General features: G+C 44.7%; 1 protein-coding gene across 1 annotated transcript in view; it reads left to right on the top strand.

The window, feature by feature from the left end:
* The first annotated feature begins 5,281 nt into the window (after window positions 1-5,281).
* LOC147105272 (liprin-alpha-2-like) overlaps window positions 5,282-22,489 on the top strand; it is a 67,809-nt gene continuing 50,601 nt past the window's right edge. The window contains exons 1-3 of the mRNA XM_086011456.1: window positions 5,282-5,455; window positions 13,301-13,465; window positions 22,033-22,107. Coding sequence (XP_085867582.1) covers window positions 5,297-5,455; window positions 13,301-13,465; window positions 22,033-22,107 — 399 coding nt within the window. The 5' untranslated portion in view covers window positions 5,282-5,296. The remainder of the gene's footprint in view (window positions 5,456-13,300; window positions 13,466-22,032; window positions 22,108-22,489) is intronic.

Raw genomic sequence — 22,489 nt, 5'->3', positions numbered from 1 at the left:
TTGATTCCCTAGAGTCCAAAAATCTATCGATCTCTGTCTTGAATATACTCAAAGACTCAGCATTCACAGCCCTCTGGGGCAGAGAATTCCAAAGATTCACAACCCTCTGAATGAAGAAATTCTTCCTCATCTTGGTCTTAAATGGCCGACCCCTTATCCTGTGACTATGCCCCCTAGTTCTAGACACTCCAGCCAGGGGAAACAACCTCTCAACATCTACCCTGTCCATCCCCTTCAGAATCTTGTATGTTTCAATCAGATCACCTCTCATTCTTCTAAACTCCAGAGAGTCTAGGTCCATCAGAGCAGATGGTAAAAACCTCCTTGCTGTGCTTGGGAACAAGTCCTCCAACTCAGAGCTGTCTACAGAACAGTGTACCTATTTAATCATTTATAATTGCACCTGTGTATGGAGGTAGGCCAATTGATATTGATATTGGATAAGAGCATACAATGTAACATGGAATAACAACAGAAAATGCTGGAAATACTCAGCAGGCCAGGCAGCATCCGTGGAGAGAGAAACTGAGTTAACGTTTTAGGTCTGGGACTCTTAGTCCCCCTCATACTGTCTTTATTTCCACTCCTTTTGTTCCCCTCCTAATGACACGAGCTTTTGCTTCCCAATATAGTGGGAAAATAACTATTCCGGGGCCACAACTTGTGTCTGGTTGCCATGACCCGGGTAGTGCCTGTTTAGCATTGTTACTCGGATGGCCTGATTTGTAGCAGTCTAGTGCTGGGTTTATTCACCCTGTACCTTGATTGTTTTTGGACTGGGAGATGCTTGTTTCTAGAATCCAATTGATGAGGTAAATACTCGTTCATTTTTCCTGGTGGTGAAGTTCTAAAGTGAGATGCCACCTTCCCCCACAGGCCAGGGAAACACTTGTCAGGTGCCCAATAGAATCCGAATCAGATCTTGAGGTCTCAAAAAAAAACTTAGCTGTTTGCTGCAAAATCTGCATTCATCTCGCTGTTCTGATTCTGTGTGACATTCACCTGCACAGTTCAGGTGTGCGTGGGTTTAATTGGATGTTTGTGAAAGACCTTGGTTATATACCGTTGAGAAATGTTGGTGCACTTGGTTGATGCAATGAGTTTTTTTTTAATCAGTTGTACATCCATCAGTCTGTCGGTGATGTGAGAATCGTGTAGACTTTTGATCTTGCAGCTTGTATACACGTAGATCTACTCTGTGCTTCTCCTGTTTGATGTTGGTTTACTCTGATGTTCCTCTTGAGTTTTCATTTTGGTCTAGTCTGATGTGCCTCTTGGGTTTGGTCAACTTTGACATGCCTTTTGATGATGTTCCACTCTGATGTGCCTCTTGTGTTTTGTTGTGCTCTATGTCTGCATGTTAAACCAGTGAAATGATGCTCATAATACAGCCTTCAGTCCAGTGATCGTCCACCTCCGCCTCACATGGTCCTCAGCAGACATGTATCTTCATGTGGTCCTTCATGTGTGTCTGACCCTCTGTTTACAGCCCACCGGTTGTGGGAGCCTGGATTCAAAGGAGACATGGTAGGCTTAAGATTGTGACCTTCACCAAAATGTTACTGAGGGAACTGGTACAGTTTGCCTCTTGTGTTTAATGATGTAGTCTGGCATGCTTCTTGTGCTTGGTTTACCTGTGAAAACAGCGTAGGCTAGATTTCCTGTCCCAACACAGGATAGGAGCAGCCCTGGCCAGGAGTGCCTGCACCTCTGGCACAGGCCCGACCCCTGGCAGGGCCTAGAGTTGCCGGAAGGGACTGGAAAATAAAATGCAGCTGCATGTCAGGCCTCAGAAACTAGGACCTTCAGGCTGCGTATAGGTCAGCAGCCAGAAGTTCCTGATTTGACCGGAATATCCTGGTGGGTGATTGAAACATTCAAAAAAAAATTCTCACCTCTATCCTTCAGCCTGCACCTAGGACCCCCGAAACCCTTCTTGTCAGTGGGGGTACAGAGGCAGGTCATAGTGCCACGTTTTTCTGGGTGCCAGCAAGCATTTGAGCTGGAATATGAGGTGGAAGGCCTGGAAAACCTTTTCCTACCTCATTTGAATGGCTCCAACTGGCCTGTACCTCCTGCAGGTGCAGGTTATTTCTTCCTCCCTAGGAGAGCACCAGAAATCCTGGGCCAATGTAAAAGGGATGGAGAACTGGATCTTGGCCACTTTGTTCTGGCCTTTGCACTCAGGAACTAGGTGGTCCCTGGGTGAGAAGATGAAGAAAACTGTGTGTGTGTGTGTGTGTGTGTGTGTGTGTTTTGTGTACAGATTGAGGATATGGTAGCCTAGAGGTTATAATACTGGACAAGCAGCACAAAGGTGGTGAGTTCAAAGCCCACCATGACAGGTTGTGAAATTGAATTTAATAAATCTGGTAATTTGTGGCTTAGCACCAGAAGAATAGACAAGAAAGCAGCCGTTTTGTTGTAAAGAACAGACTGGTTCACTGAAGTCCTTCAGGAAAGGGAACCTGCTGCACGTGCCTCTAGTCTGGCACTATGTGGTTGACTCCTGGATGGGATAAAGAAGGTGAAAATCATCGTCATTCGATGCTGTGGTAAGGGGACTGTATGTTTTTCTTTCCCAATGGATGATCTCAGAATAACCTTCCTTGTCTATATTTATTTTCTAATATACAATAGAAAATACAAATAGTTTGTCAGTAATTGGCATTTAGTTTCCCCTGTGATGCTTGTCTGGAATAGTTTGGAAATCATTTCTTGATGAGGAAAATTATTTCTCTTCCCATTGTTTTTATTTCATCATTCCCGATAGACATGTTCAGTGAGATTGCATGCAGTGAAATGTTTTACATGGATAAGATGTCTTTGAATTTAAATTCAGAAACTAGCCTGTGTTGGCTGACTGAATCCCGCTGATTCTTTTGACCTATCTCCATGTGAAATTCCTTCACTAACTGTGCAGCGGAACACCAGAATTGAGATTTTGAAGATCACAATATGTGACTTTGTGCTTCAGTTCCTTCAGCATTAACACAGCCTTCAACTAAATCCAAGGCAACTGGGACATGTTGGTGAAACATTGTCACCATGCTCAGACAGCTCTGTTGTTACTGGAGCTGTCAGATGTGAAGCTGGCCTAGAACGTCTCATTGTATTCTCCAAATTCTACAGCAATAACTTTTCAGAATGAAAACAATGTTCTTGGAGACAGTTGTCAGGGCCTTTCTTCACATTCTGGAATTTGTATTGTCTAGAATCCCTTAGTTCTTGATGGTAGTGAATAGATGTCATTAAAACAATTAATATTGCTGGAAAAATAAAGTTGTTTAACCCTTTGGCATTATTGCGGACATGTTTCTCATGGGTCTTGGCATTTTTGGCACCATACAAGATTGCCACAATTTTGTTGTATGTATTCATATTTAATAATAACTTTCCATTTCATTTGAGTTAATTTATTTGCTTTTTGGCCTCCTTATTATAGATTTATGATGCTCTTTGTGTTTTCTCCCTCTGCCCTATTTTGATTTAATGTGAAGTTAACACACTCAAAGTCTGTGAGAGGCTTGGTTTATTAAGTCTATTGGATTATGTTTTGAGGGTCTATACTTCTATTCAAATATGTTGGGTTGCTGGTTTGACATTGAGTGTTCTATTAAGGATGCCTGGCTGATTTTCTTTTCTTTTGTTTCGCCCTCCCTAGTTTTGTCACCTTTTCTCTTGAAGATGGTGATTTATGCTAGAGGATTGGTCCCATGGGTGCTGGAAGCTTTCTGGTCTGCATTCTTCATATTTAGGCTGATAGCGAGTGCCAGCAGACTGTTTAAGATGGAGAAGACATTGCAGCCAAATCTAAAACTCTTCTCATTGATGTCCAAACTCGCACTTTCCATCAGGTGTCACTGGATCGTAATCAAGAGTTGGAACCCACACGGTTTCTGCCATGGTTTTGTGGACCACCTTTATCTCCCCGTTCCCCTAACTTGAGGACTCCTATCCCAACTGTTGATCCAAGACGAGCTAAGTCAACACAGAGCAGAGACAACCTGGGTGTCTCTCAATCTACGTGGCTCAGCACCAAATGGTGCATTTATCCGTTGATGGGCTGATCCAGTGGTGTGGGATCTTGGTGTGCCACCTGATTCTGAAATGAGTTTCTTTGCAACATTCATTCCATCACCATGACTGCCTTCTTCCACCTTGGAAACTTCACTTGTCCCTGCCTTTCTCTCTCCCTTACTGCTGCTGAGTGTCTAATTAATGTCTTTTCACCTTGAGGCTTGAATTCTTCAATGCTTTACCAGCCAGCCTCCCTACTTCCACTCGACATAAATTACAACTCATTTAGAATGTCACTGTCTGTGTAATTACTTATTCAAAGTCCTGTAATTCCATTACCCCAGCCAGGTACCACTGACTCCCTGTGCACCTTCAAATCAGTTTCAAAATCCTTATCCTTATCTTAAGAGCTTTGCTATACCTCTGGCGTCTCCGCTGTCTTGGGTTCCAACTTGCCTACTTCACTCCTCTGACAATAATCAACTGCTTCCCTGTCCTCTTCACACCATCTCCTCCATATCCTGGTACTCTGTCCCAAAATCCCTCCATTTACAACCCTCCTACTGCTTTCAAAAGCCTTAAAAAAAAAGTACTTTTTACCAGCTCTATCAACCCCATCCCTAATTCCTTTTTGTTCCTCCTGCTCAACGTAACAGTGCAGGTTTTGTATTATTGATAGTGACGTTAGCCTACTCTATTGGTGTTAAACTGTAATAAAATTGTAAAAAAACAATCTGACACTTTTACAGCTCCAACTCTCCTAGAAGTTTCCTTTTAGAGTTGCAGTCCTAACAGTTTTCACTAAACTTTCTTTTCAGAACCATGAGCAGGAATGAAAGTGGCTTATCTTTTTTAAAGTCTTCCTTGTATGTTTTTGTATGGAAGTGTCTATTTTTACACTCCCTTCACATGTACTTATGCACTCTTGTGCCATTGTGCATTCTTACTCACCTGCCACGTTTTAACCCCTTGGTTGCGGTATGTGGTTCCCATGTTACTAATGCTGAACTGAGGCCAGTGGTCTGGGAGTGGCAGCTAGCTGTTCCTAAGATGGCTTTCCAATGCAAAAACAGGAGTGGGGGGACATTTTCTTTTTGGAAAAAACAGCTGCCTTTATTTTTTCATGACGACTTCGGAGCATTCAACTTTCGCAGTTGTTAGTGATGTGTGTGGACTCTTCAAAAACTAATATAGGAGGAGCAAGTTTACAGAACATCACCTGGAACAGATAATTCCTGACTCCAACATATATTTTCAATTGCCATTAAATGCTTGAATGTACTGTATTGAATTATTACTAAACAGATGTGCCAATCTTCTGTTCCTTTTGCAGGAGTTTGCCGCACTAACAAAGGAATTGAATGCCTGCAGGGAACAACTTTTGGAGAAAGAGGAGGAGATCTCTGAACTGAAAGCAGAGAGGAATAATACCAGAGTGAGTAGACCAATCCGATTTTACAGGATGAGTTGAAGTGATATCTGTTACGAGGTTCAACTTAAAAGGACATTGGCAGTAGTTTCAAACAGCAAGTCTGTGCAGAGAGAAGTACACCAGCATGGACCAGTTGGCCCGAATGGCCTGTTTCTGTGCTGTACATTCTATGTAATATGTATGTGCCTGATTGTGGGTGCTGTTATAAATGTATTTTATTGAGGTTGAGCTTCACCCTGCTAGAAAACCAGACTTTAGGAGTTGAGCAGGAACAGGAAAGTAGAGGCCTCTCCCACTGATTTTTCTTTCTCTCCAAGTATGCAAGTTTCTGAATTACACTCAGTACCTCCCAGAGCAGCTGGGATCAGGTGTTTGGTGGGTGATGTATTGTGTTGGTGTTCCGAAGCTCTGTAGTGCAGTATAGCTGTGTCCTCTAAACTTTCCACCACTTCCCCCTTCTCTTTTGCTGACGACACGCTCATGTTGTGTTGAAGTTCTGTGGATGCCAAGAACCCTTGAGATGTTTCCTCCAAGCGATCATTCTCGATGTGCGAGTCCACAAGCTACTTGACTTGGGAGGGAGACTTAGCAGAGCCAATCCGAATACTGTCTTCACTCGACATCGTACCTTCCAGCAGGCTAAGGATACTTCTTAAGAACAGAGACACTCGTGTTTTCCTCTCCGGCCCCTACTTGCTCCCAAGCTTGAGGACAGCTTCCTTAATGCACACTGAAAGTTCAAACCTTCCTAGTCTGCGTAGTTAGGTATCACACTGGGCAGTGAATTTATCCACTGACCCCCCTCGGTTAAAATGCGATGACAAAACATCTCTTTAAATGCTTTGGAAAAATTTGTATTGTGGCATGACCTGACCCTGGCAACCAAACTGGAGGAGTGTCAGGTGACCTTTCAAAGCTAACTGTTTAGGAACTTTGCCTGAAAATGCCTCAACGTGTTGGCTTATAAACAAACGCTTTCTTTTTTGATCTCCAGTACAGCACCAATGATGACTGAAGATCAAACAGTAGCTATTTGGTCCTCCATCTGGTCAGATTTTGTACAACGCAGCAACTGAGCATCCCATTTAATTGTTAGCTCTAGGTTTTGATAGTAACTAATTTATACTGGTTGTAATGTATTGTTAAAAGCCCTTAATTTGTGCTCTTCTCCCAGTTTTCCACCCATTGCTTTAAAATCAGCACTTCTGGATTTGAGTGCATTCATTTATATTTTTTTCTAGCTCATGACATAATGTTTGATCGATTCACAGTTTGATTGGCAACACCCTGATGCTCCCTTATCTTCTCATTTTCTCTACCTTGGGCTCATTACTAAGTAGTGAATTAAATATGCTCTCTTCCAAAAAAAGAAGAAAAAAACTGTATATGCTTAAAATCAGGCTGACCGACCAGTTGTGCATTTTCATCATTTCTGTTTTTAATTTTGGAACGCCTGCATCTTCAAAAAAAAAAATTCTCCATCTTGTCTTTTATCTTGTGTGGGCTTTTCTGTGCGTTTAACCACCTTTTATATAAAACTAGTTGGGGGGGCCCGGCGTTGCCAAGGCTTTTTTGTAAAACGGCAGTTTACAGGGCCGCGCGGTTTACGGCCGGCCGCTGCCGCTCCCCCGCTCTGTGTCTCGGGCTGAGCGGTTGTCAGGCCCGGACCGAGTGACCCCAACTCACCTCCCGCTCCGGCGGGCCGCCGCAGCTGCCCCGCTCGCTGTTGAGTAAAAGCAGTGAAAAAAATGGCGGCTACGTTTCGGGAGGCTGCAGGATTAGGTCCCGCCCACACACGGAATGAAACGCCCCCCATGACGCACCGATTGGTCAACCATCAGGTCACTGAACTGTAGGATTGGTCAACCATCACGTCACTCAACGCTAATGAGCGGTAGGATTGGTCAACCGCTAATGAGCGGATTTTTGAACGTTTTTTGTATACTGTCCAAACAATTTTTGTCTGACCAAAAAGTAAATACACCTATGAAACTCCCCTAATCATAAGCTTTCTTTTGATATAACATATGTGTAGGTACGCTCCATAACTTTTGAGTGTATAGCGGACAGACATACAGACAGACAGACAAACAGACAGACGGATCCTTCTATTTCCGACTAATAATCCACTAACGAAAACTTCATTGTCTTCAAGGAAGGGGCAAGGACAGTTTGGTTTTTCTGTCTTTTATTCAAATTGAGTCATATTTTGCTTCATCTAAGATAACTCAACTCATGGATAACTGTCAAATTCTTAGACATTAGCAACTAAGATCCATTTAATCTCTTCCTTTTAGAATCTTCAAACGCTGTTGCATAAAACTTAATTCACTCCCCAGCTTTAATGATGTTATCATTCAGCCAGTTGTACTCCACTTCTTATTCCAACTGCCACTTTCAGCTTCCAGTACTAAATTTCTGGTCAGTTAATTAGTGCAACAGCCAACTTCATTTTCTTTATACAAAATGGCCAGCATTTTTCTTTAACAAAGCCTTTGATGTATTAAAGCTTCCCCTCCCTTATCCTGGCTACTTACCTTTTCTAACTCCTACTTACTTAGGTGTTCCATCCCCTAAATTTTTTTAAAACATTTTTGGCCATTTAAAATTATGTTCATTTTCGTTCTCTCTTTAGCTCTCCCTGGACCAATTCCCAGTCAAAGGGGAGGGCCTGCTACCATCTGCTGTGCCTTAGGCCTTATAATTTCTGACTCGACTGCTGGATGTTAGACTAACTTGGCAGTGAGTCAATCTCCATTTCTTTTCCTTCTCCACTCCCCTCCCCACTCCCCAGACTTTGGTGAAGACTTTTTACTGAGACGTGAACCAATATCAACCACTTGATGTATAGAGGCAGTCATGGGCACAAATGTCGATCCTGCCCTACTCTGGTAAAATGTATTGAAAAATTTGTGTACTTTAACATGACTCTGTTCAACCCACCCCAGTTCTGATTTTCACCCATTTCACCTTCCTTCCACTACTCTTCAACTAACTGTTAAAGACAGTTCCTTCACTCTTACTTTCATCATCTCTTGTTAGCAATGCCGTTAAACCAGATATCACTGCTGCTCTTTTGCTATTTACCAGCCTTGTTTTCCAAAAAGTAAATTCTATGCAGTACAGTTCGTTTATAATTTGGTCCATCACAATACACTTAAGTATGTCAAGAGCTGGCTGATTGTACTGTGTTAGAGATATTAAATTGGAATCAGACAGAGAAGTCAAAGCTTGATCAGGATTAAAAGAGAAAAAGCAATTGAAGGACAGTTTAATCAGTTTATTTGTCTCTGCGGGTAAAGTGTTCTCTGGATTGAATCCGGAGAGGTGACGTCCTTCCTCCAGCTTCCTGCTATTTATTGTATTCTGTACCCTTTCCATCAAGATAACTCTATTCTATCTATGCACTCCCTCTTCCTCTCAATCGCCCTCTCCCTCTCAGTCTCGCACTGCCTGCCCCCTCTGCCTTGCTTTCACTGTCTCGTGCTCTCTCTCTGTCTCGCACTCTCCCTGTTTCACGCGCTCTCTCTCTGTCTCGCGCTCTCTCTCTCTCAACCGCGCTCTTTCTCTGTCTCGCACTCTCCCTGTTTCACGCGCGCTCTCTGTCTCGCACTCTCCCTGTTTCACGCGCGCTCTCTGTCTCGCACTCTCCCTGTTTCACGCGCGCTCTCTGTCTCGCACTCTCCCTGTTTCACGCGCTCTCTCTCTGTCTCGCGCGCTCTCTCTCGCCTGTGCTCTCTCTCTGTGTCTCACGCGCGCTCTGGCTCTCTCTGTGTCTCATGCGCACTCTGGCTCTCTCTGTGTCTCGCGCTCGCTCTGGCTCTCTGTGTCTCTGGTGCTCTGTGTCTCACACACGGTCTGGCTCTCTCTGTGTCTCACGCGCGCTCTGGCTCTCTCTGTCTCGCGCGCGCTCTGGCTCTCTCTGTGTCTCGCGCGCACTCTGGCTCTCTGTCTTGCGCGCGCTCTGGCTCTCTCTGTGTCTCGCGCGCGCTCTGGCTCTGTGTCTCGCGTGCGCTCTGGCTCTCTCTGTGTCTCGCGCGCGCTCTGGCTCTCTCTGTGTCTCGCGCGCGCTCTGGCTCTCTCTGTGTCTCGCGCGCGCTCTGGCTCTGTGTCTCGCGTGCGCTCTGGCTCTCTCTCTGTCTCGCGCGCGCTCTGGCTCTCTCTGTGTCTCGCGCGCACTCTGGCTCTCTGTCTTGCGCGCGCTCTGGCTCTCTCTGTGTCTCGCGCGCGCTCTGGCTCTGTGTCTCGCGTGCGCTCTGGCTCTCTCTGTGTCTCGCGCGCGCTCTGGCTCTCTCTGTGTCTCGCGCGCGCTCTGGCTCTCTGTGTCTCGCGCGCGCTCTGGCTCTCTGTGTGTCTCTGGCACTCTGTGTCTTGCGCGCGGTCTGGTGCTCTCTGTCTCACGCGTGGTCTGGTGCTCTCTGTCTCACGCGCAGTCTGGCTCTCTCTGTCTCACGCACGGTCTGGCTCTCTCTGTGCCTCGCGCACACTCTGGCTCTCTCTCTCGCGTGCGCTTTGGCTCTCTGTCTCGCGCACGCTCTGGCTCTCTGTCTCGCGCCGCTCTGGCTCTCTCTCTGTGTCTCGCGCGCACTCTGGCTCTCTCTCTGTGTCTCGCGCGCGCTCTGGCTCTTTCTGTTTCTCGTGCGCGCTCTGGCTCTCTCTGTTTCTCGCGCGCGCTCTGGCCTTCTCTCTTTCTCGTGCGCGCTCTGGCTCTCTCTGTGTCTCGTGCGCGCTCTGGCTCTCTCTCTCTCTCGCGTGTGCTCTGGCGCTCTCTGCCGTCACTCTCTCTGTGCCTTTCTATCTCTCTCTCTCTGTGCCTTTCTCTCTCTCTCTGTGCCTTTCTCTCTCTCTCTCTCTCCCTGTGCCCCCACTCTCTCTCTCTCTCTCTGCCTCTCTCTCTCTGTGCCTCTCTCTCTCTCTCTCTCTGTGCCTCTCTCTCTCTCTCTGTGCCTTTCTCTCTCTCTCTCTGTGCCTTTCTCTCTCTCTCTCTGTGCCTTTCTCTCTCTCTCTGTGCCTTTCTCTCTCTCTCTTTGCCTTTCTCTCTCTCTCTGTGCCTCTCTCTCGCTCTGTGCCTCTCTCTCTCTCTCTGTGCCTTTCTCTCTGTGCCTCTCTCTCTCTCTCTCTGTGCCTCTCTCTCTCTCTCTCTGTGCCTCTCTCTCTCTCTGCCTCTCTCTCTCTGTCTGTACCTCTCTCTGTCTCTCACTCTGCCTCTCTCTCTCTCTCTCTGCCTCTCTTTCTCCCTCTCTCTCTGTGCCCCTCTCTCTCTCTCTGTGCCTCTCTGTCGCTCTCTCTTTCTCTGTCTCTGTCTCTCTCTGTCTCTGTCTCTCTCTGTCTCTCTCTCTCTCTCTCGGTGTCTCTCTCGTTCTGTGTCTCTCTCTCTGTCTCTCTCTCGCTCTGTCTCTCTCTCTCTCTCTGTATCTCTCTCTCCCTCTCTGCCTCTCTCTCTCTCTCTCTGTCTCTCTCTCTGCCGCTCTCTCTCTCTCTCCCTCTCTCTGCCTCTCTCTCTGTCTCTCTCTCTCTGTCTCTCTCTCTCTCTCTCTCTCTCTGCCTCTCTCTCTCTCTCTCTGGCTTATGCTCTCGCTCTCGCTCTCTCTGTGTCTCTGTCCTCTGGCTCATTCTCCCACTGCTTTTGCTGATGAGACTATGGTATGATGTTTTTCAGCTGCTTTGTCCAACATCAGTTGTGCTGCTGCCTTTTTCCTCACAAAGAATGTTGCTCAAAGAGGTGATGCACAATTATATCTAAACAGTTTCAGCTCTAAAGCAACTTGATTTGCAGAAATTAAATAGTAATTGACATGAATCTTGTCATTCATGTGGAAATGACTTATGAAATGATACTGGGCGGCCTGCTGGTGGCGCTGTCCAGGGAGAGTATAAATACTCGGGCATGGGCCCAGCTTGCTCAGGACATTCTTTAACAGGAACTAGTGAAGGACACAACTAGACCTCCATGTTGAAAAACAGTTGATTAAAGCCTTGTTTAATACTTAGACAAAGTGCCTAGTAGTTTTTTTACATCAGTAACTAATGGCAAAACTCCAATCGTTATAAACAAACACTCAAATTCAAGCTCCAAACACTCATTCAAACAAAGAGTCAAATCTTCAACAATTAGGAGTCACCATACCTTTAGTTACCAAGGTATCCCTAGAATCAATCTGGTGCACTCTGGAGGATAACGGATATTGTGGAGCCCAGCAACAGTGAGAAAAGTGATGGGAAACTCTGGAAAGGACCAGAGAGCAAAAGAAGGAACAGAGCAGTTGCTAAATAAAATGGGGGACAATAGATACCACAACCACATACAAAAATAGACAAACCTGACCAAACCCCTTTACTACTGGGGGCTTGTGGGATGGAAAGGTATGACGGATCCTCATGATAAAAAAAAACTACAAATTGGAGTGACCTACATTAAACCAGGATATCCATATCAACATCAACTTGGCCCAGTTAACAACAAAATTTATATCGCACCTTTAACATAGTAAAAAAATCCCAAGGTACTTCACATCAGTATTATCAGACAAAATTTGACAATGAGCCGCATCAAGAGATAGTAGGACAGGTGACCAAAAGCTTGGTCAAAGAGGTAGCTTTTAAGGAGCGACTTAAAGGAGGTAGAGAGGCTTCCAGAGAAGAGAGAATTCCAGAACTTGGGGCTCAGGCAGCTGAAGGCACGGCCACCAATGGCGGAGTGATGGAAATCATAGATGCTGAAGAGGTCAGAATTGGAGGAGCGCAGAGGTCTCGGAGGGCTGTAGGGCTGGAGGTGATGAACAGTTAAGGCAGACAATCAGGATTCATTCTGATTGGGCTATTATCCATAATATCTTCACCCAGGTGAAGCATGGAGACATGCCACCTGACAACGAAAGGCTTGGAGAGATTGATGCACTGCAAAAAGGAGCAGATCAATCAGGTGCCAGACAGAGATTGCCATTGGTAGCCGTAACACACAGTGAAATGGCTTGGCTTGACCATAAGACTGAGATAAGCTCCTGACCACATATCTGCTCCATCACCAAGACTGCCTACTTCCACCTCTGTAACATCACCCATTTCCACCCCTGCATCAGCTCTTCTGCTGCTGAAACCCTCACCCATGCCTTTGTTACCTTTAGACTTGACTCTCCTGGTCGGCCTCCCATCTTCCACCCTCCATAAACTCGAGCTCATCCAAAACGCTACTGCCCGTCTCCTAACTCGCACCATGTCCAGTTCACCCATCACCCCTATGCTCGCTGACCTACATTGGCTTCCAGTCCGACAGCGCCTCGATTTTAAAATTCTCATTCTTGTTTTCAAATCCCTCCATGGCCTCGCCCCTCCCTATCTCTGTAATCTCCTCCAGCCCCACAACCCTCTGAGAAATTCCGCCAATTCTGGCCTCTTGCGCATCCCGATTCGCTCCACCATTGGCGGCCGTACCTTCAGCTGCCAAGGCCCTAAGCTCTGGAATTCCCTCCCTAAACCTTTCTGCCTCTCTACCTCTCTTTCCTCCTTTAAACCGCTTCTTAAAACCTACTGCTTTGACCAAGCTTTTGGTAATCTGTCCTAATATCTCCTTATGTGGCTCAGTGTCAGATTTTGTTTGATAACGCTCCTGTGAAACGTCTTAGGACATCTTACTACATTAAAGGTACTATATAAATGCAAGTTGTTGTCATCATCAGTACATTCATTCAAAATCGTATCCTAATATTCTTGGACACATGAAAAGGATGTCCAGCCCATGCTGGGAAGTTTGAGCTGTTAATTTAAATGTGGAACTGCTTGGTTTTGATGAACCTGATAAAATAGTGAAGTAAAACCCAACTAACTTATACCACCATGTTTATTCAACAGCTATTACTTGAACATCTGGAGTGCCTTGTGTCGAGACATGAGCGATCGCTGCGAATGACTGTGGTGAAGCGACAATCGCAATCTCCATCAGGAGTTTCCAGTGAAGTGGAGGTTTTGAAGGCACTGAAATCATTATTTGAACATCATAAAGCTTTGGATGAAAAGGTGAGAAGGTAATTGGTGGGACAGGGAACAAAGAATTATGACTGAGGATCACGTTTGTGTCTTTGTGAACGCACTCAAAGTGTATGATAAATAGCAAGGACAGAGTAGCCTCTAGTTCTTTAGAATCATGATCAGAGATCTTCTGGGAAACTCCCCTGAATTAAAAAAAAAGCAAATTGGCTATTGAAGTGAAACACTGTATTTAAAATGCTTTGGGTGATGGCTCCTTAAATACTTGGGGTCAGATTGCTGTTACCCATTTACTGTGGACTTGGACTGGAATTGGAACTGACCACCAAAGTCACAATGTGATTGACGGTCCCTGCATCTGACTTTGGATTTTCACTGATTCTGCCCAAATGCTGAGATGGAAACGCCTGACATTCTCCCTAAATGTTAAAAGCTTTTCTTGTAGCTCTGAAGGCATCACTGCAATTATGAAAACTTAGAAATTGAATATTTGTTATGACAGATGCCAAGTGGCATTGTGTTTATTTCTTTGCTGCAATTTTCATTATGTGTGATCTGCTGTTAATCCACTTTGCTTCCAACATAAATGCTGTGGCCATGGGAATACTGTATTCTGTTGTGGTACTCCTCTGCATATGAATGAGAATAAACAGTGCTGCATAAAAGAAGAATGGTTGCTCTAACTGTTTGGCCTAGAATAATTCGATTTAATAACCAATTCCTTAGATTGCCTCCATTTTCAAAGAATCATGATCATAGAGTTACTGGGGAACTCCTGTTAAAAAGTGATTTAGTTCTAGGACTGTAGACTGTAATTGAAATACTTTGGGTGATGGCTTTTTAAATACTGCTTTCACCCGTTTACTACGGACTAGAATTGTGACTGACCATCAAAATCTCTGGTTGACAGCCCCCAGATGTGACTTTGGTTTTTACCCAACCTGCCCTGTGGTTAATTCATGGTAAACTGTAAAGATTGGCTTTGTGAGGAATTTTACCCAATCTATTGGGAATGAGAGTCAATCCAAAGTCAGCTACTCTCCTTCAGGGAGATGATTGGTTCAGATTCTACCGACACAGTGTGAGGAATAACAGTCTTGCAAAAATTAAAGTTTATATGCAGGGCTTTGAATTATTCATCTGTAAATTAAGTTGAAGACAGTACATTTTAAAATTTGCATCTACACAAACAAATATAGAGAGGTCAGTGTAAACCTAGTACAGGAAACTTCACGATATCCGGCACCGACAGGACCGGCGTGATGCTGATCTATGAAAACTTCCGGACAGACCAGCGCTAATGTTGAAGGATACGGAGGTTTTCATCTCCGTATCTGACAACAAACACTGTTGCTTAGCAACAGCTTGTAAACAGTCGGCCCATACCTTGGAAGCGTCTCTGTAGCTTAGCAACAGCTTCAGAGAGGCTTTCCAGAGACTGACTGTTTAAAAAAATGCTAGAAGAAGAAAAAAAAAGAAAAAAAACCTAACAAAACGGCTGCTGATTTCTGCCGTTAGATCGAGGTTTCCGGCCATACAACCTCCGGATAAACCAAAGTTTCCTGTATACAGCTATTTTCCTTCTAATTTGAAAGGTTGTACTGCTGGATTTCAGATGTCTTGCACTGCAGACCTTGTTTGTAAGTAAAAGTGTATTTTTACTTCAATCAATGAAATAAGTATATTTACTTCCATCACAATTTGCAGCACGTAAAGAGGCCATTTGGCCTATTATGTCTGCGCTAGCTTTATACTAGAGCAATCCAAACCAATCCTACTTCTATGCTCTCTCCCCATAGCACTGTATCAACATTGAGTTCAACAATTTCAGACTGTTACCCCTGCCCCCTTTTTTTCAGGCGGCAGCTGTTGATTATTCTGCCATCTCCATTTGCAGCATTTAATCTCACCTGCCTTCCATTCTAGCACAGACCGTCCCTTTAGTTCCTTTCTCTCCTTCCACCTCCCTTTCCCTGCCTCTGCACCTGCTTAAAACCTGTTACATCCCTAACTTTTTCCAGTTACATCCCTAACTTTTTCCAGTTCTGAGGAAGAGTCCCAGACCTGAAACGTTGGGGTAGATTTTCCCGAACCTGTCGGGAAGAAGGCGGGACTTGCCCTTTCGGGTTTTTGACCCGCCTACTTCGACGTCCGGCCAATCCGCGCAATTTTCCCTTGATTGACCTTGTTAAGCCCGCCCAGCGGGCTCAGCAGGCCAATTAAGGGCCATCCGGCAACAGGTGACGTCACAGACTGAAATTTCATCTGTCAAGAGTTTTTGATAGATGAAATATCAGTGTTTCACAGCTGTTTGAAGCTGTCAAACACCGACAGTCTGAGTTCTGACATGAGTCATTCTGCACAGACTCAGTTAGAACTCTTACCGGCACTCAAAGCTGAAGGCTGTCACTTTTGACAGATCGCAGCCGTTCAGCTTTCAGTTCCGGCTGAGTGATGCGCTCCCGACGGCTACAGGAAGAAAGGCTGTGAAGGTAAGTACAGGTAAGTAAAAGTTCTTTACACACTTTAGACACACCAAACACACTTACCTTTGCACTCATGCACCCATCACTCACCTGAGCGCCAACATCGCGACCCCTCCAACTCCTTCAACCCGACGGCCCGCCTGCTCGAACCTGGCGTGGTTTGGAGCCATCGGGAAACCCACACGAAACCCCTCAAAATAGGGATTAGGCTAAAAACTGCCTGTTAACTACCTGTAATAGATAGTTTCCTAGAAGTAAAGGGAATTAAGGGTTACGGGGAGCGGGCAGGAAATTGGACATGAGTCTAGGTTCGGAATGGTCATGGCCCTGTGGGTAGTGGAGCGGGCCCAGGGGCCGTGTAGCCTGGTTCTGCTCCTACTTCTTGTGTTCTAATTCTGTGTTAGATTTCAGGAGATGGTTTTATTCCTGTTCCTGGCTGGGGTGGAGATCGCCTTTACAGAAGGTAAGTACTGTAGAAAATATAGGGACAGAGTGATCTCCTGGAAGAGTTTCGATCGCCTAGATGGGTCGGAGAGGAATTTCCCAGATTTTTTCTCCCAAATTGGCCATTGGGTTTTTTAACTGGTTTTTCGCCTCTCCCGGGAGATCACATGGGTTTGGGTGGGATGGAGAGTGATAGAAGATTTGAGGTTAGGATCAGATCAACCATGATCTTATTGAATGGTGGAGCAGGCTCGAGGGGCCGATTGGCCTACTCCTGCTCCTATTTCTTATGTTCTTATGTAATCCCTTCCTGCCTGGTTTCGGCGGGTCCCAGTGCGGGGCGGGTACCCGCCGCCCCTGAAACTTACGTAGGGTGGGGTTTTGGGCAAGATGGTGTCGGGACCCCCAAATTCGGGATTTTCAGCCCCCGCCCGCCTGAACCCCGCCCGACGGCTGGGGGGAAATCGGGGCCAATAACTCTGTTTCTCTCTCCACGGATGCTGCCCTGACCTGCTGAGTGTTTCCAGCATTTTCTGTTGTTATTTCAGATTTCCAGTATTTTGCTATTGTAGCCGTGTATCTCTGTTGGTTTCAAATAATTAGCCAGTTTTCCCTTAAAGGTGCATGGTCTCTGCATCAGCTGTTCCCTGTTGCAGAGTTTTGCATGTCCTGTATAAAGACATTTTTCCTAACCTCTCTCCCTTAGTTTTAAGTTGACGACCCCTCATTACTTGATTCCCCTACCAGAGAAAATAGTCTTTTCCTATTCACATTATTAAAACCTTTGTGTAATTAAAAAAAAAACTCTGTTAAAGCTCCTCTCGGCCTTCTCTGCTACTAGTGAAATAGTCTTAGTATCTCATGTCTCTCCTCATAACTATAGTGTCCCATTCTCAGGATCATCCTGGTAAATCTATGCTGTAGAAACTCTATAGCTTTACTGTCTTTTCTATAATATGGCACCTAAAAGACTGCACACAGTGCTCTAGTGTTTTGTAGCGATTTATCATTATCTCTACCTCTTGTACTCTATGGCACTATTTATAAAACCCAAATATTGTTGGCTAGTTTTTAATGGTTTTATCTACCTATACCAGCACTTTCAGGCAATTATGCATATGAACTTCTAGATCTCGCCATTCATCCACGCCCTTCAACGTCTATTCATTCCCAACAGACTAGTTTCTTTCAGAGGCAACATTTCTATTCAAGTCTGGTTTTGGACTGATTTGAGCGTTCTCTTTAATGAAAACTGCTGTGATCTTTTAATATGCTGGATTAAAAAGGAGATAATTGTTTCTTATACAGGTCATACTAACAGTTCAGACTACTGCTTGAAGATGGGACAGATGCAGTTCAAAATAGAGAAATATGAAATAATATATTTTAGAAGTAAAAATAGTCATAGGAAATACACCTTAAAAGATGACATTTTCAAAGGAGAGAAGAACAGCGGGACCTTGGTGTGGAGATGCATAGATCATTCAAAGTGACAGCGCAAATCGATAAGGCCATAAAAGAGTCATGGAGTTATACAGCACAGAAAGAGGCCCTTCAGATCATCATGTCCGCGCCAGCCATCAAGCCCTGTCTAATCTAATCCCATTTTCCAGCACTTGGTCCGTAGCCTTGTATGCTATGGCATTTCAAGTGCTCATCTAAATGCTGCTTGAATGTTGTGAGGGTTTCTGCCTCTACCACCCTTTCAGGCAGTGAGTTCCAGATTCCAACCACCCTCTGGGTGAAAAAGTTTTTCCTCAAATCCTCTCTAAACCTCCTGCCCCTTACCTTGAAACTATGCCCCCTGGTTATTGACCCTTCTACTAAGGGGAAAAGTTCTTTTCTATCTACCCTATCTATGCCCCATATAATTTTGTACACCTCAATCAGGTCACCCCTCAGCCTTCTCTGCTCTAAGGAAAACAGCCCCAGCCTGTCCAGTCTCTCCTCATAGCTGAAGCGCTCCAGCCCAGGTAACATCCTGGTGAATCTCCTCTGCACCCTCTCCAATACAATCACATCCTTTCTATAGTGTGGCGACCAGAACTACACACAGTATTCCAGCTGTGGCCTAACTAGCGTTTTGTACAGCTCCATCATAACCTCCCTGCTCTTATATTCTATGCCTCGGCTAATGAAGGCAAGTACCCATATGCCTTTTTAACCACCTTATCTACCTGTCCTGCTGCCTTCAGGGATCTATGTACATGCACACCAAGGTCCCTCTGAGGCAAACTGAATCCTCACTTTTGCATTTAGAAGCTTAGAATGCAAAATCAAAGAGGCCACTATTGGAGTATTGCATACAGTTGTGGCCACCCAATTATTGGAAGGATATAAAAGCAATGGAAGCACATATTCAATAAGGTATTGCCAGATATAAGTGATTACAGTTGTGACAAAGGACTTGAGAAGTTGGGGCTTTTTACACTAGAGCTGAGAAAGTTTAGGGATAGTCTGATGGAGGTCTTCAAGATTATAAAGAGTTATGATTAGGTAATAGTAATTATTTCCATTGATCAGTCAGATGGTAACAAGAGAGCACCAGTTGAAGATAATCACAACAAGAATTAAAGGACAGTTAGATTTCTCTGCCACAAACTGTTGTTGAAGCAGAGTCCATAACTACTTTAATTGGAACGTAGTGATTTGAAAAAGAGAAATGTTAAGAGTATGGGTGTGCAGAAGAGACTGTTTAGACTAGCTGGCTCATCTGGTGAGAATTGAGGACACAGAATTGATGGGCTGAATGGCCTATTTTCTGCACTGCAACATTCTGTGATTCTACTTTCTTAAACCCCTCAATTTTATCACTCTTTAAAATAAATTCCCAAGCTCAATGACTAAGAACACACTTCTTAATTCTGCCAAACTGCCTGTGTTCTAGTGCTAAAAAAGTTCAAATCATAAATATGTCCATTAAATTTAATTTAAAATTAAATTCTGTTTAGCTGCTGAGCTATTGGCTCATCAGTTAAACAGATTGGATTATTAAATTAAACTGTGGAAATAAATAATTCAACAAAAATTGACAAACTTCAAATTCAGCCATGACCTAATGTACTGGGCTAGGACATTGCATTGCTAAAGTGGGAATGTTCCCAGGGCAGTGACCAAATCATGATTTGGCAAGAGAGTGCAGTGATGCACTGTGCTGTAGAATACTGAAATGTCAGATTTCTATATGCAGTTCCCCACATGACAAATTCCCAATCTGCGTATTTTTGGAGTGACTCCTGTAGTGGCATGACTCATGGAGACCATTAGCATTCTGTTTAAATTAATGGCTTCTTTATCTACCCACATAAACCTCGTTCAGGCAAAGCTCATAATCAATGAGCATTCAGCCTGCCTCCACATCAGAAACTTGGGTGATGATGATACAAGAAAACTGAAATGTGGCACACAAGAGATAAAATAGAAAGTGACTGATAGCCACGTATAGCAGGCTATGTTCAGCCACGTATAGCAGGCTGTATTCAGCCACGTATAGCAGGCTGTATTCAGCCACGTATAGCAGGCTGTATTCAGCCATGTATAGCAGGCTGTATTCAGCCAGGTATAGCAGGCTGTATTCAGCCACGTATAGCGCCACGTATAGCAGGCTGTGTTCAGCCACGTATAGCAGGCTGTGTTCAGCCACGTATAGCAGGCTGTATTCAGCCACGTATAGCAGGCTGTGTTCAGCCACGTATAGCAGGCTGTGTTCAGCCACGTATAGCAGGCTGTGTTCAGCCACGTATAGCAGGCTGTGTTCAGCCACGTATAGCAGGCTGTCTTCAGCCACGTATAGCAGGTTGTGTTCAGCCACGTATAGCAGGCTGTCTTCAGCCACGTATAGCAGGCTGTGTTCAGCCACGTATAGCAGGCTGTCTTCAGCCACGTATAGCAGGCTGTGTTCAGCCACGTATAGCAGGTTGTCTTCAGCCACGTATAGCAGGCTGTGTTCAGCCACGTATAGCAGGCTGTGTTCAGCCACGTATAGCAGGCTGTGTTCAGCCACGTATAGCAGGCTGTATTCAGCCACGTATAGCAGGTTGTGTTCAGCCACGTATAGCAGGCTGTCTTCAGCCACGTATAGCAGGCTGTGTTCAGCCACGTATAGCAGGTTGTGTTCAGCCACGTATAGCAGGCTGTATTCAGCCACGTATAGCAGGCTGTATTCAGCCACGTATAGCAGGCTGTATTCAGCCACGTATAGCAGGCTGTATTCAGCCACGTATAGCAGGCTGTATTCAGCCACGTATAGCAGGCTGTATTCAGCCACGTATAGCAGGCTGTATTCAGCCACGTATAGCAGGTTGTGTTCAGCCACGTATAGCAGGCTGTATTCAGCCACGTATAGCAGGTTGTGTTCAGCCACGTATAGCAGGCTGTGTTCAGCCACGTATAGCAGGCTGTGTTCTTAACATGAGCTGCCACTGATCTCCAACTGTTAATATCACATGGAGCTTCCTGAAGAATCACCATGGAGCTTGAGAGCACAGCATGAGTTAAGAACTGGCCCTTTTGTTGCTGCTTGTCACAGTATTTTATTTTAATGCAATTGGTACTTCTTATCCATTTTAATTAATGGTACTGATCACTTTATTGATGAGCTGAACAAATAGCAATGCACAATATGGGAGATTGCTTTATATCCTGAATATGTGAATCTAACTGATCTTTCTTTACTGTATTTATGGGGTTACTTTAAATTCTTCACTTGCTTCCTGGTGATCCTTTCATCTCCTGAGATGGATTCAGGGTTCATAGTCTTCTCGATATTTATGGTGTTTGAATTATCCCAAAAGCTCTCATTGTCACAAGCCCTTATCGACTGCCCCTTTGAAGTCTGTTGTGCTACCATGCTGACAATTTAAAAAGAAAACCATTCAGTGTCGCATAAACGATGAGCATGTTTTTTCTCCATCCCTCCTTCCTAGTCTCCCAGCATCATGGCTAGCTCCTCGTACAATTATTCAGCCGCATTTAGATCACAGCAAAGCAGTTTTTGCTTCATGGAGAAGCATAACTGGCATTATATCTCCAGAGTCAGATTGACATTGGAGCACACTTCAACACAGGAGTAAAGTTCCCAGCAGTTTTAGTTCTCCAATCGAAATTCAAATTCGTGGCAGCAGTATAAGCTGGAGTTCCTCATGGTCTGGGTTATGGTCAGACTTGTATCAAACATGCTGTTCCATGATGGTATTTGTTTTATAGTGTGGCAACATATTGACATCAGATGTGCACCCATTCAGAGTCTGGAAACCCACTTAGGAATTACCAACTACATTTCATCTGTGAGTGACAGTAGGCATCAGATCTATGCAACCATTGTGCACTTGAAAATGAACTGGTCTCTCATCGTAGTATGCAATATAACCACATCCTTAGAGCGTGCTGTTCCCACATCTGTGCAGCTTAATGATTGACTGCTGAGGGTCACGTTTCCACCTCACCAACCCACCCAATAGCTCCTCACGACAGCATGGCTAAGATAGCTAATTTGCTGTACTAGGTGGCTGTGGGTGTGAAGCTGGGTCCCACCGTTCCTTAGCACAACATGTTACTCCAGCGCTGTGCTGCCCCATCTCTCTTTCCACGTGTTCAGTTTTATTATTTTTACCTACAACGATGAACCACAAAGTCCTTGAACACATTTCCTGGTTTTAATTCCTCAAGGTTCGTGAGCGTCTCCGAGTTGCACTGGAGAGGGTATCGACGCTGGAAGAACAACTGTCTTCAGCCAATCAGGAGGTAGGACTGTAAATTTCTACACGGTTGCTTGTTGCCTAAAACGCACTAGAGTTTAACTGTAGACTTGAGTATTGGTGGAAACTTGAAATCTGTTGAGGTGCACTTTTTGATTTCTGCGTTGTTTAGTTTGGGAAGTACTGACCTCGTGATATTTATGCTGCACGCTTCCTGCTCACTCTATCAAATGGGGTCTCGAGACAGATCATTTACTCCTAACATCTTTCTGTGCATTAATTTTGTTTCAAACAATGTAGTTATGTATAAATAGGTTGAATTAACTTGTCATCGCCTGTCATTTTAATTCACCGCTCCATTCCCACTCGGACCTCACCGTCCTTGGCCTCTTGCATTGTTCCACGGAAGCTCAGCGTAAACTCGAGGA

Source organism: Somniosus microcephalus, chromosome 18 (genome assembly GCF_052327205.1).
Source record: "Somniosus microcephalus isolate GS21.2 chromosome 18, FLI_Smic_1.0, whole genome shotgun sequence".
Taxonomy (NCBI): Eukaryota; Metazoa; Chordata; class Chondrichthyes; order Squaliformes; family Somniosidae; genus Somniosus; species Somniosus microcephalus.
Note: the sequence above shows the minus strand (reverse complement) of the source record. Positions and strands in the feature narration are given on the sequence as shown.